This window comes from Mustelus asterias, chromosome 17, assembly GCF_964213995.1.
Source record: "Mustelus asterias chromosome 17, sMusAst1.hap1.1, whole genome shotgun sequence".
Lineage (NCBI taxonomy): Eukaryota > Metazoa > Chordata > Chondrichthyes > Carcharhiniformes > Triakidae > Mustelus > Mustelus asterias.
This window is the reverse complement of record NC_135817.1, coordinates 4935691-4954728: the sequence shown is the minus strand read 5'-3', so window position 1 is coordinate 4954728 and position 19038 is coordinate 4935691. Positions and strand designations below refer to the sequence as shown.

The following is a 19038-nucleotide window of genomic DNA, read 5'->3' as shown; positions in this document are numbered from 1 at the left end:
AGTCTTGGGTCACTGTGCGGAGTCTGCACGTTCTCCCCATTTCTGCGTGGGCTTCCTCTGTGTGCTCTGGTTTCCACCCACAGTCTGAAAGACATGCTGGTTAGGTGCATTGGCCATGCTAAATTCTCCCTCCGTGTACCCGAACAGGTGCTGGAGTGGGATTTTCACAGTAACTTCATTGCAGTGTTAATGTAAGCTTACTTGTGACACTAATAAATAAACTAAACATTTTTGTCCACCATCTTACAAAGGCTTTGCTTCTATATTCTTTATCCTGGCTCCCCTTGGGTCACCCAGGAGAGACAACAAAACAGAGGACCCATGGACAACTCTGGAACCTGTCATTCTTCTCTGACCCCTCAAATACAATCACGTGAATAAGTTTGAAAACCTAACTCTTGTTGCCTCTAATTCAAATGACTTATGGCCTCCATTGCAATTTTCCATCTAATCTTTGCTTGGTTTTTTTGTATATAGTCATTTAGTTCTTTTTGTTTAATTATTAAAATAGAATTGCAATGGTTATAGCACAGAGGAGACATTTTGGCCTGTCAAGTCCATGCCAGGTCTGTGTGAAAAATAGTTTATTAGTTCCACTCTCTTGCCCTTTCCTGGTAACCACGCATACTTTTTATTTTCAGGGATTTATCCAATTCCCTTTTGAAAGCCACACGCGATTCTGCCCCACCACCCTCTCAGGCAACACATTCCAGGTCCTAACCACTCACTGCTTTTTAAAAAAAAAAGGTTCTCATGTCACCTTGGCTCTTTTACCTTAAACCAGCGTCCTCTGATTTTTCATCCCTCTCCAAAAGGAACAGCTTCTCTCTATCTATTCTGTATCCTTTCTTAATTGTTTCCCAACATTTATGATGTAAATGCAGAGTGTTTTAGCTGATTTTTGCTTTAATTTTGATGACCAAATTATGTTTCCCGTGGAATCAAATCAATGCGGTACTCAGCAAAACTAAACTATAAATGAGGAGCTGTTATTGAGTGAGGGAAGCCCCTTTCAGTACTTTTAAAAACCTTTAATAATTCTTGGGACGAGGACCTTGCTATCAAGGCAGATATTTATTGACCCTAGTTGCCCTTAAGAAGAGGAGGTGGTGAGCTGCTGTCCATGTGGTGAAGGTGCTCTGACATTGCTGTCTGGTAGAGCGTTCCAGGAATTTGACCCAACAGTGATGAAGGAATGGTTATATATGTCCCAGGTCAGGGTGGTCTGTGACTTATAGGCAGTGGTGTTCACTTGCATGATGCCTTTGTCCTTCTGGGTGATAAAGGTTCAGGGTTTGGGAGATGCTGCTGAAGAAACCTTGAAGACTTGCTGCATTGCAACCTGTAGATAGGATACTGTTGCAGCAGTGTGCATTGATGATGGAGGGAGTGAATGCCTGAGTTGTGGGTAGGGTGCTGATCAAGTGGATTACTGTCTTTGATGGTGTTGAATTTCTCAAGTATTGTTGCAGCTCAACTCATTCAGACAAGCAAAAATAAAGAGTATTCCATTACACTCCTGACTTGTACTTCATAGGCGGTGGAGAGATTTTGGAGAGTCAGGAAATGAAGCACCTTTGTGTTCCAGCAGTATTTACAAGACTGGTCGATTGAGTCTCTACTGAAGAGTGACTTCCTGGATGATAGCACACTCCGATGCTAAAGACACTGAGGAGTGATTGAGCTCTTTGCAGCTATAACACATCTGCCACTCGGTAGAGATAAATTTAAGGTCAAGTTTCAAATTAGGCCAGACTATCTGTTTTTTAGTTATCCCTGGTGTTGGAGATACTGATTTAATCTTTGAAGTAAAAATTTGCCCAGTTAATAAAAATTAGCACTTTAAGCCTAAAATCTATCACAATATTTCTTTCATTTTTATGTATTCCTTTTAAAAATAGTTCTTCATTGTTGATTTCATTTAAAATTGAAAATTGATTTTCTTTTGTTTGCTAATCGCTTAGATAAGTAATGGTGCCAGATGCTGCTGCTTTAAACTGCAGTTGCTCTCCAGCTAGTGTGTGAAATGTGAAGTGATAACATAACAGTTCTCTTTGTGCTAGACGCTGGAGGCACAGAGATGTTCTGTGATGGATAAGAATGTTAACATCCAGCATTATAAAATTATTTACCTTTCATTCCGGATTAGCGACTTAATTTAATACCGAGGGTTTGAGGTGGAAATGCTGGCTCTTTGGATGGCTGAGCAAATGAACAGCCATGATCTTATTGGATGGCAGCGTTCAGTGGGCCATATGACATACTCTTTTATCTTGTGTGCCCTACTTGATTTGAATCAGAATATTGCAAAGAAGGTGGTCTGTTTATGTTCCCAAATGGACCTCCATAGATCGTTGAGTGAAACCTAGCTAGGTAGTTCAAAGGGAAATCCAGTACCATAGGAACAGTAGCATTTTCATTGCAAAGCAATTTCTTCACTCAGCGTTTTGAGTATTTGGAATTCTCTACTCCAGTGGCTGCTCAAGTCATTCACCATATTCAAGAATGAGCTTGATAGATTTTTGGATACTAAGGGCATCAGGTGATAAGGAATAATGCGGGAAAGTTGTGTAAAAATACAGCCGTGATCTTATTGAATGGCAAAGTTCAATGGGCCATATGACATTCTCCTTTTCCTTGTTTGCTTACGTGATTTGAATATTTGAATCCAATGTAGTGATTTTGCATATTGAATTAATTGTTTCTGTATATAATAGTTTTATGCAATCTTTGTGCTTTCCCATTATTGTTGTATTAGGTTTATCTTGAGTCCACCAGGGATGAGTAGTGTAGAATTCACATCTTAAATTTAAAACATTCAGGGAAGAAATTAAGATTTAGAATTTTAAAAGCAGGAAACCTGTTCCTTTTGAGTTTCCCTCAGGCCTCTTGCTCTACATGAATGTTTGTTCTACAGATTTAATAACAGCATTTAGTTTTAAAAAGCATATGATCTATTTACAGAAGAATATCCGACATCTTCAGCAAACTATTTAAAATTTTACATTTATACATTTTCTTTTTTTCCTTTCTCCCAGTCCCTGAAGCTTTGGCCTTGTTGCTTGCAGACACGGCTCCAAGGGTGTTGAATGTCCTCTCTAATACAGTCTGATTGGATATTACCAATATGTAATTCATGTCAGTAAGTTAATGCTATTCTATGTAATTATGGACCCATCACAGGACTGATGGCCCCCAGCTTATAATTGGTACAGCGATGTACACATTTCCACCAGATTGTGATTTGGAATTCTGGCCATTTTCACACATCCTTATGGATAACTCTCCAGTTAATTTAAAGTTTTTTAAAAAGTTTATTCATTAGTCACAAGTAAGGCTTACATTAACACTGCAATGAAGTTACTGTGAAAATCCCCCAGTCGCCACAGTCCGGCGCCTGTTCGGGTCAATGCACCTAACCGGCACATCTTTCAGAATGTGGGAGGAAACTGGAGCACCCGGAGGAAAGCCACACAGACACGGGGAGAACGTGCAAACTCCACACACACACTGACCCAAGCCGGGGATCGAACCCGGGTCCCTGGTGCTGTGAAGCAGCAGTGCTAACCACTGTGCTAACATGCCGCCCCAAACTAAGGATCAAAACTTGGAATTTCTGAACTATCTCATTCAGCTACTAGTTTGGTCTGCTCATTGAGAATGTGTACACTTTAACAAGTAATTGGATCCAGATGAGCTGAATTTTTGTTGACTTATGCTAGAATTTGAGAATTGCAAATAACTAAAACTACCAACTCCTGTTTAAAGTAAATTACTTCCCCGCTGCCTTGGTTTTGTGATCTGTTTTGTACAAGATCTAATCAGTTAGGTTTCCTTTTTAGTTTTATCCCCAGATTTTGATTAAAGTATGTGGTGCCGGTAATTGTAATGCATGCAGTGGATTGGATCCAAACTCAAAATGTATATTTCCAATGAGCTTACCTAACAAGTAGCCGGACACTACATTCAGGAATTCCCAGGTTTGATCCTGAGTCTGCTGAGTTAGCTGGTCTCAACTGGTATCGGACAGTACGGGAATGTCAGTTAACATGAGCCTCAAGTGCAATGACCATTAATTATCCGTATTGGTGTACCTTAGTTCAAGACTTGCATGGAAACGACTGGCCTTAGGCATCTTATCTGTTGGTATTTCTGGTGATGTGTGAACTCTCTCCCTGTGAAAATAATTACAAGTTCGATTTCAGCTTTTGAAGCTTTTTATTAATGATTGGCACTGCATTTCTGTAGAAAAAGAACATTTACCACTTTGGACTTGTTCCAAACATTCCATTTCCTCAAGATTTAGATTCCTTGTTTTACAGAGTAATTGTATTGGAGGGCGTGGACACGAGGATTTAACCTTTTATAAGCATTCAGGCTAAACCTTGAAGCTGCAGCTCAGTGTCAGATAGTTTATAACTGCTGACTGAGACCCAAAGGGCCCCAAATCGGTTAATATTTACCATGAATTAATGGGGTAATTTGGATCAAATAATTTCTTGCAGTTTCAGAAAGGTTGCAGTGCTAATTTATCATCTGTCTCCTCTCAATAGATTGATGAAGATCCAAGTCTCCTTCCTGAAGCAACTCAAGCTGGAACTTTCAGTTTCGACCCCACGGCAAACCTTCAAACAAAGGAGTTCAATTTCTAAGCTGAGAAGATGCTGTAGCTTCCCTGCCCCTTGCCAACCCGAAACACCAAATAAAAATTCACCAAGCAGAAGTGTGATGGAGGCTCGAGAGACATCTGCGCATCTACATTTGATGCTTTTTTTGAAAAGCCTAATTATCAATCACTCAGCAATTGCCAAAATTTGCTACCACACGGATTGTTGACACGTGTGCATGATTCTTGTGAGCCCATGAGTAACTATCATATCAACAAATGAGGGTAATCCCCAACATCGCCTGTGATTCTACCTTTCCCTCCCTGGTACCTCATTCCTGTGACAGTAGTAGCAGTCTCACTTACAACGTTGCATATTAGGCACACGATAGTAGCTCTCTACATAGAACAGGAAGATTTCTGAACGATTAGGTATTTATTAATGGGACTTGCAAAGAGACTTGGCTTTGACGTGTGAAATAGGCTTTTTAGAAGACTTTTCACCGGGGCTTACAATAGAAGGATTTGCAAAAACTGTAGAACCATCATGGCCAAAGTAGTCCATGGATGAAACAAAACCAGGATTTTTATTTTTCTGGCGACTGCAAAAACATTTTTTTTTTGCTATAGGGAGGTTTAAAAAAAAATCCTGCTTGCATCCATGTTAGATTGATGTGCTTGCACTGCCTCACAGACTAGGGCTGGAAACCAAACTTAATGAATGGAGCCAAGTTTAACCACAACTTCTTGACAGTTTGTGCAAGTTCTGTGAAAAAAAGAGCCCCTGCTGATTACTACAACCACTACTAGAACCTGTGTTTTAATTTTTTTCTCCCTGCTCTTTTGAAGTACTTAACAAATGCTGTGCATGGTGTTTTACCTGAGCTGCAATTATTATATCGATGTGACTTGAGCCTCTGCTTTAAGCTGAAAGCAAGATTCACCCACGTTTCATGTTCACGTTCAGGTTTCTCACTCCGTTAGATGAATCTGAGTTTCTACCCCCCCCCCCCAAAAAAAATCTTAAAATTAACCATTTAACCTACTACGAATCTTGCTTCCAACTGTTAGGTGAATCAGTATTTTTTTTTTAAATTTCAGGTTAAGCCAATCCAGTAGTAAAATAAATTGTTGGACTTTTAATGGGTTTAAACTGTGGAGCTTCCATGTTTGCAGTGACATACAGTCTTAGACAGTCATGCATCGTAAATTGACCGTTCCTTACTGTGGATACTGCTGAGGTCTGTGAACCAGCAGCTGTTTCATTAAATTTGGTCATGGACTTGAGTGTTATTGACGAGAATCTAAAACCACACTTTTTATTCAAATGACTAGAAGCAAATTGATAAAAAAGGAGTAAAAATGTACAAAAAAGGAGTGTAAATCTTTACGGGGAATGTAACGTAAGCATTGTATAATGCTGTACAGAAGCTTACAGTTAAGTGTACATCTGGTCCGTTAACGTTGATTGCTTTATTTACTGTATTTAAGATACACAGGGAGGTTTTTTTTTTGTAGGTATTAGGCTAGGTGACACTATTCAGGGATGGGTTTTTGTTGCTGTGGTGACTGGATGTAAACTTTCCCCCCCACGCATTATTGTAAAGGGACAGAAGATTGCATTTGAACTAATGTAGTTATCAAGTGTGGGCAGTATCTACTGTAATTGAATCCAAGAAATGCAATCAAAGCTCTGCTAATGAGTTGTTTCTCATTGATGAACAAAATTGTGCAGGTTTATATTCATCTTAATACCTTGCCGCCAAGACTGAGCCACTTTAAAGACTACCATGTCTTGTATCTTTACAGGATACAAGCTTATATAAAACTGCAAGATTTTTACTTGCTGATGAAACTGTTTTAATGATACAAATAGTGTTTTGGCCTCGGTTATTTATATCCTTTTTATAAATTTTAAATTAAAATCTCTCTTTAAGGTGGCTCATTTCAGCTCTTCTGCCTGAAGAATGAGTTGGATTTCATTGTGCCTTTGTTTTTCCTATATATTTTTATGTTGTAAAATCTGCTACATATGGTAACTGCATAATATCCATTCGCACAATATAGAATTTAAAATGTTGTGTGTGTGATTTACTATGTGGGAAGGGACATTCAGTATGAGATAATTGTAGAATCTAAAACTCAAATCCATGTTTAAATGCTACCTCTTGTTTTAATGATCCAATTGTCAAAATATTATTCCCCAACACCATCCACTCTCCCACCCAAATAAAATTCCTCCTCTTCCCTAATCGGGGTGTCGATTCCTCACCGGGATACAATTCAATGGGTGTCTCATTAGCAGCCCTGGAGCTACATGAAGGACCTGAGTCCAGCCCTCTTAGCCCAATAGCTTGATCCTATTTGTGGTCCTGTTTGAATTTTCTTGGCCTGGAGATTTAAGAAGGGCTGTCTTAAATAGATTAATCTTCATTAGAAAAACACCATCTATGCAAATTAATGGGAACATGCATTTAAACTTTAGAGGTGTCCTGAGATGCTCCTTGGTACATGGCTATTGTGCCCATGAAGGTAAGAGTGGGCACCCTTGATATAAGAGACAATGTATGTTTCAAAGAGGAAACATTGTTAATGATATCTGTGAAGTATTTCATTCATATAGTATCATATAGGTTTATTTTTAAGAGAAAAATGTTATTTTGTGTTGGGGGCAGGGTAGGGGGTATAATTTGGCTACCTGACAAATAAACATGGTTGGGTTTTTATTTACACCTTAAGCTGTTTTGGAGGGGTGAACTTTAAAATGCTGTTTCCTGCTTGTATCAGGTGGCTTGGTTGCTGTACCTATGTTGGTGAGTTGTAGTAGAGAAGCACTTCCTATTTGCGTATTGTGGAGAAGCTACACAAGGTTTGTATTTTTGGAAGTTAGGTACAATACCAATCCTGGGAGTATATTTCAGAGCCAAATTGTTCCCTTCCTATTTAGACGTATCAATATCCAGACACCCTAAGAGTGTTTAAGATATTTTAAGTCATTAAAATAATTTTACTAGTTAATTCCCTTTGTGACTTTTGTAAAATAAAAATGTTGTCAAATGACATATTGGCATCTTCAGAAGGTGAAAATATAATCATTTATTTAATTATGATTTGTATATAAGAATTCAAGTTGAAAAGAAACTCCCATTGGGATTTCAGGGAAAGTGATTGAGAAAATTTGATGATAAAAATGTTCACTCACATTCAGTGGATGCAAATAGAGTGCAACGGATGGCAACAATTACAAATACTGGCATCGGAAATAAAACAGAAAATGCAGACAACTCTAATACAATGTCTACCTGATACATTCACCCTATCTTCTTTGAGAGGCTGACATCTGTAAGTTTACCAGCATTTTGTCTGTTTTATGCAGTGTATGTCACAATTGAGTGATCTCTGGTAATTGCTCATTGTAAATCATAACCCACAACTGTGAACAGAGTGACTGCTTTGCACGGTGGATTTGGTGATAGTGACCCTATTTGGAAAATAAACAAAATTCCAAACGGATGTGCATTTTCCCCAATATGTCTAAACTGAACTACAATTGGAATGAGGATAATCACTGAACAATGATTTGACTTATTTTCTTTTAAAGACCATATGAGAGAGAATTACTATGCACAAAAATGTTAATTTGACATGGTAGCGTGCAGTTTTATGCACTGCTAATCATTTTTTTTCTTCTGAAATTGAGAAATGCCAGCTCTTGCACTGTTTGATTAGCAGATCTCAACTTGGGACTGCAGCAGAGGTCCTGTAGTTAGCCTCCAGCCTCCTACACTAGAAAAGAGGGGAAGTTCAGTCAGGGTTTCTACTCATGTACCCTGTCTGATGACCTTGCGGGAGAGTGCATAATTGGGCAGGATTCAACCAGGCCTGGTACTTATATTACCAGAACAGTCTCTGTTGCTCAGTGGGCTAATGCTTTGCGAATGGCCATACTGGAGGGATACAGCTGCATCTGGAACCCTAGCCCAACATTATTAGGTTCAACCAGACTTAGAGTGAAGTCTTCATAAAGGTAGTGGTAGTATGCCACACAATATTATGTTATACATAAGCAAGTGGTCCTGTTGAAAAAATGTAAGTATAAATTAGAATATTTTAGGCAAGTTTTGTTTTCTGGAAGCATGTGACACTGCTATTGTTGACTCCTTTCACTTGCCATCAAAATCTCCCTGGTGAGAAAACCAGTACACAGATTTGTAAATATTTGTAATTTTCTGATTGGTCTGTCTTTCACCAGTTTTATCACTATTTGCTTTAAAATTAGATCTGTTCATAGAAACTCCCACAAAATTACAACTTTGTGCCTGATATTAAAGTTGCACATATTCATAAACTTGTCCGATTCACCTTGCGTCACATTTTCTCTGAAATGTTCACTTTGGATTCCATCTCCTCCCTGACTGCACTAGATTGCATGCAACATTCGTGTTATGATCAGTGATGAGCATTGAAACCCAGATTGCCTCCTTTGCATATCTCCACTTCAGTAACATCACTTGCCTTTGCTCTACCTCAACCCATCTACCACCAAATTCCCCATCCGTACTTTGTCACTTGAGTCAAATACCTCATCCTCCACTTGCCATAAACTTCAGCTGACCAATAATTCTTCTGCTATGTCCCACTCAAACATCACTCCTGTCCTTGCTGACCCATGGTGTTTCCAGCTCTCAATGTCTGATTTTAAGATTCTTACCTTATGGTAAAATTCCTCCTTGATCTCAGTCCCCTCCTGCCTAGCCTCCATCCTTTCAAATCACCTGGTTCTGTTGTTCTGACTCGAGTCTCTTTTGCATTCTCCTCCTCCATTCACACCATAGGGCCATGCCTTCAGCTTGCCAAATCCAAATCTGCAGAATTTCCTCCTTAATACACTTTTGTGGCACAGTGGTTAGCACTGCTGCCTCACAGCGCCAGGGACCCAGGTTCAATTCCGGCCTCAGGTAACTGTCTGTGTGGAGTTTGCACGTTCTCCCTGTGTCTCCGTGGGTTTCCTCCGGGTGCTCCGGTTTCCTCCCACAGTCCAAAGAAGTGCGGATTAGGTTGGTTGGCCATGCTCACCCGTTAGTTTCAGGGAGATTAGCAGGATAAATACATAGGGTTATGAGGATAAGGTCTGGGTAGGATTATGGTTGGTGTAGGCTCGATGGGCCAAATGGTCTCTTTTTGCACTTTGGGATTCTTTGATTCTATGCTCCTCCATTCCTCATTCAGGATCCTCCTCAGTGCCTGTTTATTTCTATAGACCTCCAAAGACCACTTTGCAATGTTTTTCTGTGTCAAAACTACAGGTTGTTGCATCAGTTGGGTTAGAAACTGCCACTAGCATTGGTGCCAACTGAAGTGCCTTGCTAAGGCACCAATGCCTGCTCTGTAATAGTTGGTTTCTGCCAGAGAAAAGCAGTTAGGAAACTATAATCTTTGTACTGTTTCTGGATTTAGAAACATAGAAAAACTTTGACATGTGATTCTGTGAAAAGTTCTGAGAAACTTGTCTTCGGCTGGGAACATTCTGATGACCTTAGATGAAACCAGGCCTGACAAATTCGTGTCACAGAATATCTTCACAGAAAAGATCTCTTTTTCTCTATTTGCCAAACCTTATTTAATTTTCTGTTGCAGGTAAATTAACTATTCTTGAATTATGCCCATGTTATTCCAGAAGATCTTTTTTCAAAGGATCTGGTATTACAGCCCACCCCCAGATAAAGTGCAAGGAATTTCACTATAACTTCATTGCAGTGTTAATGTAAGCCTTACTTGTGACTAATAAACTTTAACTGGAGGAGTCGAGTTGATCAATGACCTTGCTCTGGTTCCCAAATTTGGAAGATAGCCAATTTGAATTTATGTTCAATGAATCGACCAAACATTTATTATATGTTTGAGATTCTTTACCAGTGATGCTTATTGTAATATCCTTTTATGGGTTCTCAAAAACAGAACTACAGTTTTTTGACCTTGTCACTATTTGTACAGAACCCCAATTTTTTGTGGGTAGCACAGTGGTTAGCACTGCTGCTTCACAGCTCCAGGGACCTGGGTTCGATTCCCAGCTTGGGTCACTGTCTGTGTGGAGTTTGCACATTCTCCTCAAGTCTGCGTGGGTTTCCTCCGGGTGCTCCGGTTTCCTCCCACAGTCCAAAGATGTGCGGGTTAGGTTGATTGGCCATGCTAAAATTGCCTCTTAGTGTCCTGGGATGCGTAGGTTAGAGGGATTAGTGGGTAAAATATGTAGGGATATGGGGGTAGGGCCTGGGTGGGATTGTGGTCAGTGCAGACTCGATGGGCCGAATGGCCTCTTTCTGTACTGTAGGGTTTCTATGATTTCTATGAATTTATCTTTGCGGCGGGGTGCATTGATAAATAGGCGAGAATACAGTAGAATTAAATGGGGGAAATCTACCTAAAGGTACTGCTTATAAGAATAAACATATTTTTAAAAAAACCTTTTGGTTTCGGGGAAAGTATTGAAGCAGTTGTCCTAACTCAAAGGGAAATGCTATCATTGCAAAAAACATTTGTCACCAAGTCAGGAAATGTTATGACTTTGTAGATCTTTGGGGTTGTCTTAGAGTCTGCAAACTCCAGCTTAAAAACCTGTTTTGCTTCAGCCTTCGAATTAAATGTCAAAATAGAAAAGTTATAATGTCTGCTCATTAGAAATTAGATTAAAAATTACTAGTTAGAAATTAGAATGTCAAGAGTGAAGATTTTATAAATAATATCCTGAGGAGTCTGAAGAAATTCAGATGCCAAAGTGGAGAGGATTTTATTATGATCCATGTAGATACTGCAAACTTTTTAGAACTAAATTAAAACTTCCAATTAATAGCTGAAATGATGACACAAGATTTCACATTTTAAGGTTTTTAATGCAACAAATAATTAAAAGTAACGAACACTATTTTTGTAAGCAAACTTGCTCTTTAATCTACAGAAGGGAAATTCCTCTTGCCACAGCACAGTATACACAAAATTATAATTTCTACACTAAACTGTCCACAGAAACTTCCAATTTCCAATGGGATAATATTTTGCTGTTTAACTTGGTGACCTTCCAGGCACTTCCCTCAGTTTTCGTAGAGATTCCCAGATTCACTATCAGTACTAAAAGCCCACCGGAATCTTATGGGTTCCTATGATGGCTGCGGCATGCATCTTAACTGGAGACCGTTTCCCTCAGCTTTAGTAGCTTGCAAACAACTTGCAGCCTCTTTGCTGACCATACCAACTGCTGTTCTTTTCCTGTCCCTTCTGCCCGAAAGCTTGGAGTCGACAGTCTATTTACTTGTTAGCACAAGCTGCCTTTGCCTTCTGTTCGCAGTTGTGAGAACTTGCATCTTGCATACAGGTCTCTTACAGGTTCCTTGACTTAGCCAGGCTTGTCAGGCAGGATTTAGAATAGTAATATGATTCCCCTAATTTTAACCCAAATTTGAAGACACAGTCCAAAACATAATCTTATAAACCTCGTAACTGAAGCAGATTACAAAAAGTATATGTGCCATATTTATGTAACTACTTCCCAGATTCTTATTAACCATCTTAGTTAGGTTGAGTACTGCTGAAACATTTCATAGACATGGTCAAGTTCAGTAAGACTGTTGATGCACTTTTTGAGCCACAATGACATGCAGTCCAAATTGTTCATTTCCCTCTTCATTCCGCTGCCCCCACCACCACCATCAGTGTTGCAGTTGTGTTTGCAAATGGTATGAGTATACTACAGCAAGAAGAGAAACAATTGAGGGATTATGAGAAAATACCTTTATTTGGGAACAATATCAGCAGAACTCAAAAGTGAATGTTGTGTCCTTGCGGCACACTTGGCTGTTATTGGAGGTCAAAAGAAGAGGCAGCAGAGGCTCTAACCAATTTTTCATCTCTGCTTGAATAAATATATTGTGCCAGAGTCTGAAAGATAGGCAATTAAACAACTGCGTAGGAAAAGAGAGGACGAAACCAAGTTAACTAGTTAATTTAGTATCAATTATAAGCTTTTAGAATGCATAATTAATACGCTGAGGATGCATGGGATGAAAGAGCAGCTAGATTGATTTGTTGTGGGCAAGTTATTCAATAGTATTTTCTGTAGTAGTGATTGGATAAAGAGAATGCAGTAACTTATTTTATTCTTTCATGGGATGTGGGTGTTGCTGGCATTGCCAGCATTTATTGCCCATTCCTAATTGCCCTTGAGCTGGGTGGCTTGCTGGGCCATTTCAGAGTTAATGTGGTTAAGAGTCAACCACATTGCTGTGGATCTGGAGTCACATGTAGGTCAGATCAGGTAAGGATGGCTGGTTTCCTTCCCTGAAAGACCAGATGGGTTTTTACGACAATTGACAAATGGTTACATGGTCATTATTAGACTTTGAACTGAATTGGTGGGGAGAGTCGATCCCAGGTTCCCAGAGCATTACTCTGGATCTCTGGACTACTAGTGCAGTGACAATACCACTACACCCCTTAAACTGTTATGTATGTCATCAGAAAGCATTCAATAAGTTGCCTCAACATGTTAGAAAATTTCAGACATTCAGTGTCAGGGAATTTAGTGGTATGGATAGATTAATGGGTGTTGAGTGGATTGGAGACAGGTGGGAAATGGTGTTCTATTTTAGGGCTGTATGTATGTTTTAAACTTGGGGATATGGAGCACACCAATATTGAAATTTATTTATGGTGTATGGCAAATGATGGGGACGATTGTGAAGATTTCAGGAGGGCATTTATCAAGTTACTAAAATGGACAGTCAGTAGCAGATGTAATTTGGGAGAATTAATGAGAAACTGGAGTGTATACCCAATGGAAAGATGTATGCAGTAACAGACACACACACAGATATGGATTTCAATACCTAGTGCCCATGAAAGTATAGGTAAATGAAGCCACAAATAAGGCAAATAAGTTTTCTAAGTAGGAATGTAGAGATTGTAGATTGGCATAAGAAAATGGCTAGTTGGACCTCCTTGGAAATAAATGTCAGTGTACAGTGTAAGTTCACCAGGAAATACCAAAGGTGGGAAGTAGTTATGAGGAGAGATTTAACTTACTGTGATCAATTTTCATGTGAGCAGTGAAGGCCAGAAGAAATTTAGTAGAGGTCTTTAAAGTTTTGAAAGATTAAAAGAAGAAAAACTATTTCCTCTTGAGTGGCAATCCAATGATAAGGGATCATCAATTTAAATTGACATGATGAAGCGAGAGAGTGAAAGTAATCTTGTGGTATGATGGGGTAAGGAATGGTTTGCTGCAGGAAGTACTTCAGGCATTAGATCTTTCCAATATAAATATGTGAAGTAAAGGGGAGATAAAGGGCTGAAAGTTAAGAGTTTTAATTTACTTTAGCAGTTGGCGGTACAGACAATGGGTTGAATGGTCGTGTTTTGTGTTGTAAATGGTATATTCCCCCTTCCTCACTCCCCTTTCCCTTTGGAACAATCAATTATTCTATGCTTTGATATTAACTGTAGCCACCGGGTGACTATTAGGGTAAGGTACCATCCTAGGCATTGCATGATGATACGTTGTTGAATCATGAGCAAAGTAGGGATTTGAATGATGCCTGAAGTTTCCCTGTTATCACTGTTTGTACAAATGCACATTTCCAGTCAGTTGTTAGAGGCGATGAAGTATCTTGGCCACTTGCCTCCCACTCATTCAACTTTCTATCCATCAGATAACAAAAGTTGGAGATTGAACTGGGGATCTTCCTGCTCTTTTTCAGTTTTAAGCTAGGCAAAAGAGGGAGTAACACCGAGCCTTGGGTTTCCAATTTCTTTTGTTATGGTTAAAAGTTGAAATAATGAAACACTTATTATGCTCGAGTATAATAAGCTTGGGCACAATCGGAGTTGGCTATATATCCCAAAGCATCCAGATCACAATTCATATTTTTCATTCGAAAATTCATTTGATTTCATTGAATGAATCCAGAGCTATCTAAAGGCACAGGGACTTGACAACTACTGCAACTTGGTGAGATGAGAGCATTTCATTTGGAGTTGTAAATCATCTTGAGGGAGTGGACTGTGTTGTAGACTCTAGTTTATCCATCAGAGAAATATGGGGAAATCATTGGAGTAATATCTAAAATTCAGAAATATAATCACTTCAATATCTTGTTACGTTCTTAAATGAAAGATATCCTGTTCAGTCTACAGGAAAGGATTGCATTCAAGTCAGATCTAATAGACTGCCAGCCCTGTTCAGAACCGGCAAACATGACCATCTAGGCTGCACTGATGGTTGAGTGGATAAACACATTTTCTGTGGGCTTAGAGATGGGAAATGACCCAGTCTTGATTCATGTTCTGGTTATCTGATTTCTATGGATGTGTTGGTAGGAAACTAGGTCTCTTCTCCCCCACCACTCTGGCAGTGGCAATACTTGAGTGTTCCCTTGCTGCTGGAAAATTTATGTAAACGTTGAATAGGTTCACAAAGACTGGCAGAATGGGTGAATTACTGACCAGGAACTGGTGCTTGTAGAACCGTGAATCACCACCTTCAGAAGAAATTCTAAAGATGAACAGAGTGCAAAATTTCTTTTGTTTATATATAATTTTCAGCTCTGGTTCTACTGATTTACAATTTGAAGGTAATGCTTTAATAAATGCTATTTGTTTATTTAATTGTCTTCTGAACCTTGTATCCTAAAAGTAAACTGATCTACCAGCGGGAATGAGAGTAATGTCCTGAACCACTTCCATACTCATTCCATGTTTCAGACTCCCATTGTCCTGAATCATAGTTGCTAATAGTATTGTTAATCTAGTCTTGGACCTTCTTAAGAAATAATTATTTGGAATCAGTTGCTCATTTTATCATAGATTGATATTTATCAAAGTCTATTTATTTTATTTATAAAAAAAACTTACTCATTTTATCGTAGATTTATATTTATTAGTCTAACCAGCAGAGGGAAATACTTTTCCTATGAATTCCACCTTATTAGTTATTACTTTATGAAATTTGCTGATTTCCTCATTCCCTAAGGAAGAGAAAGGTGAGAAGACTTAATATGATGCATCGCACACCTTGTAGCTGTTAATGAAAATGTCAACCATGATTTAAAAACCCAAGGAAATGTATTTGTGATATTAACTTGATGTCTATGGATGAAATAACTCCATCAATAGACAATGGGTTATCTTTATGTAAGTTCATATTTATCACCTGAAGGAGTGAATTTAGCAATGTCCTCTTAACAAGTTTGATTCAATTGCTTCCTTTGCATCTTCTGTAAAATATTGTTTAAGGAAAGGCACAGAATGTTGAGTCAGTAACCAGAAATTATAAATTGTCAAAGGAATGAATGAAATTGAGATTTTTTGAAAAATGAATAAGCTATTAGGATATAGAATCCTCTACCAGAAACAGTGACAGGAGCAGAATCGAAAATAACTAAGACCCAGCACAGACTCAATGAACTGAGTGGCCTTTCCCTGCACCACAACACTCATCCTACGATATTTGAGTTTCAGGTCGTAGTGTATGCAGTTTTTTTGCAATAATCTCATGTTTCACTCTTGTAGCTGAGGTGACACCAAAGTGTTTTGTAACATCTGAACGTGGCATTGAAATTGTCATCTTGTGTTAATCAGTGAGGTGCTGAAACAACATATTGCTGTAACAATACATAATTTGTCAATTTAATTTCAGCCACTCCAATTTCCAGCTATGTACGTGATTTAATAAATTTACTTTTTCTTGGACAAGACTTAACCAATTAAGGCAAAACAGAACTTTAGGTGTAGAAAGTTTATTAAAGAAAAGATATACTTAAACTTGGGACAATGACTTTTGCAGCTTTAGCCGGTTGTACAATCCATTGAAGTGTAGATCACAGACCTCTCAGGTCCCTGATCTCAAACCCAGCTGTGGAGATTGACATGTTTGTACTCTGGAGACTCCGAAATGAAGCCTATAGGACCTCTCTTCTTAACCCCTGTATGGTCATCACATCATACCAGAGTCAGAGCTTTGATTTGATGACTGTTGAGAGAAGTTTAGTTGGCTTTCACTTGTATATTCCCATCTGAGATAATCTGGCCTCAATATCTCAAGTAAGAGTATAACTGGGTTGTTTCTCACTGTTTTTTAATCTGTTTTTGAACAACTCTTCATTCACTAAGCTAGACTAGCAAGGCTATGGTATACTGTCTCATGGACTTTATCGAGGTTCCGAAATGATTTCATTGCCTGTGGCTAAACTGTACTTTTCCATGAGAGAGTAATTTTATACAATGATTCTACATTAATACTTAAATGAAAACTCTGTCCAATATGATTACTGATTATAACTCAATCAAAGTTCATTACTTTTACGCTGATCTGTCTATGATTGGTCATTAGTTAATACAGGATACATAATGGCTTCTTCAGCTACATGTTAGTGTTAAAATGGTCCCTTGTCAGTTTACTCCAAATCTATTTACATTGCAGTCTTCTACGTTTTTTATCCTATCAATGAGCATCATGGTGGCCACTCACTGAGTGACCTGATGTAGTTTGTGTGATTCTATCTATTATGAGAAACAAGTGATTTGGATATAAGCACATGCAGTTTATTGACAAATTAATCCACAGTTAATCAGAAAGCAACAAACTACAATGCACATAATGTATACAAATGAAATAATCTCTGGACTTCTGTATTAAATTCCAGTCTGCTGCAGAGATCTTGCTCCAGTTCAGTGCTGATACACGCTCTCATAAACAGCCTGATTGCCTGCCTTTTTCTATAAAAGTGCCAGGCGACTACCTCTCTACCAGTTGGCAGTAATAGGAACCAGGAACATCACACTGAAACTCCTTTGTAATCCATGTTTTATGCTCTTTTTAAAAGTCTCTCTGAAGGTGGACTGAGTTGACAATAGGTGGGGCATCTTTTGGTTCAATTCATAATCTGTTTTATTCAACAATAGAAAGACTTACATTTATATAGTATCTACATTGATTCTTAGAAAGCTTCCATGCAAAGTTACTAGTCCAAACACACTGGATGCTTGCTCATTCCTAAAGATCAGCCATTGCTAATAAATGGGCTGATGTTTGGAATCTGCATACATCTCTGCATTGAATAATCACTTATCTGTCTATAGATGCCCAAACCAAGCATGAGGTTTTCTGGTTGGATGCAAAATTATTTATCTAAGCCCTTTTCATGGAAGCAAGGTGAGAGAATTTCAAATTATGGTAAATTATTTTATACAGCATAACATGTTTTAGAGGACAAATGCACTGTGGTGCCAAAGATAAGAACAGTCGTAGACCATTCAGCCCCTCAGCATTTTTTGCCATTCAATGTGATCATGGATGATGTGCATCAAACTGCATTTGCCAGCCTTGATCTAATACTTTGGCTCATGAAATCTATTGATTTCATATTCAATATTAATTATGCTAGCACTTGGTTCTTTTTGTGAGTTAGTCCACACTTCTACAACCCTTCAACAAATGTTTTATAAGTTCTTAATGGCATTGATTTTAAGGGTACATCCCCTTGTCCTAGATTTATTTCCCCACCAGCAGAAAATATTTTTTTCAAGCTACCCTAACAATTCTTTTCAAAAGTCTTAATCCAGACATTTCTTAACCTTCTATATTCTGGGGTGTGCAAACCTAGGTTATGTCACATTTTATAATCTTAGCCTTAGAGCCCTGGTAATAGTCAAGTGAATTGTGATGTACCCCTGTCAAAGTTGCTATATCCTTTCCAAGGTGGAGCACAGAACTGTACAAGTACTCCAGATGTGGTCTAACCACATTATAATACTGCAGGAAAGCTTCCTCCTCTTTATATTCTAGTTCTCTGCTAGGGCTAGAGGAGGCCCTTCAGAATATAACCATTGATGCAGATCAATTTATGATGTTAATTTTATGTTTCTAAAAAAAAATGTTTGGTTTAGATGGTCCCAGTTCAACCTGGGTTGAGTTAACTGATCTTGGCCTGAGAGCATTTGGGGGCAATACAATTAGCCTCTGGAAAAGGGTAAAACATGTCAGACTGTCACCCATGGTAGAACATGTATGCATGGACTCTTTTGAGATGTGTGGTAAGAGAAAATAACCATTCGGTCTTTCACATGAAGAATGGCCACTTGGGTGAGGGAGCAGAAAGGTTACTGGAGCTTTGTGGTTTTCCAAGAGGAAAGAGATTAAATGATTGCCCGTGTCCTTTATTTTATTTCGGAGAGATCTGCTTTGCAATAGAGGAAATAAAGAGAATCTTGCAACACTTTATTTGCCTAGCTAGACTGCCATCTTTCATCATAAACTTATCAAAACTCTATATATAACCCAAGCTGTTATGCTGGTGATATAAAACTGAAAGTTCATTGATTTTTCAAAATTTTGACAGCAAGTAGCATGACATTAAATAGGTTGGCTATTTGGGAGAATATCA

General features: G+C 38.6%; 1 protein-coding gene across 1 annotated transcript in view; it reads left to right on the top strand.

Annotated features, from left to right (window-relative positions):
* The window catches only part of kpna3 (karyopherin alpha 3 (importin alpha 4)), a 52455-nt gene extending 45770 nt beyond the window's left edge, over positions 1–6685 (top strand). The window contains exon 16 of the mRNA XM_078232102.1: positions 4554–6685. Coding sequence (XP_078088228.1) covers positions 4554–4652 — 99 coding nt within the window. The 3' untranslated portion in view covers positions 4653–6685. The remainder of the gene's footprint in view (positions 1–4553) is intronic.
* Positions 6686–19038: the final 12353 nt, after the last annotated feature.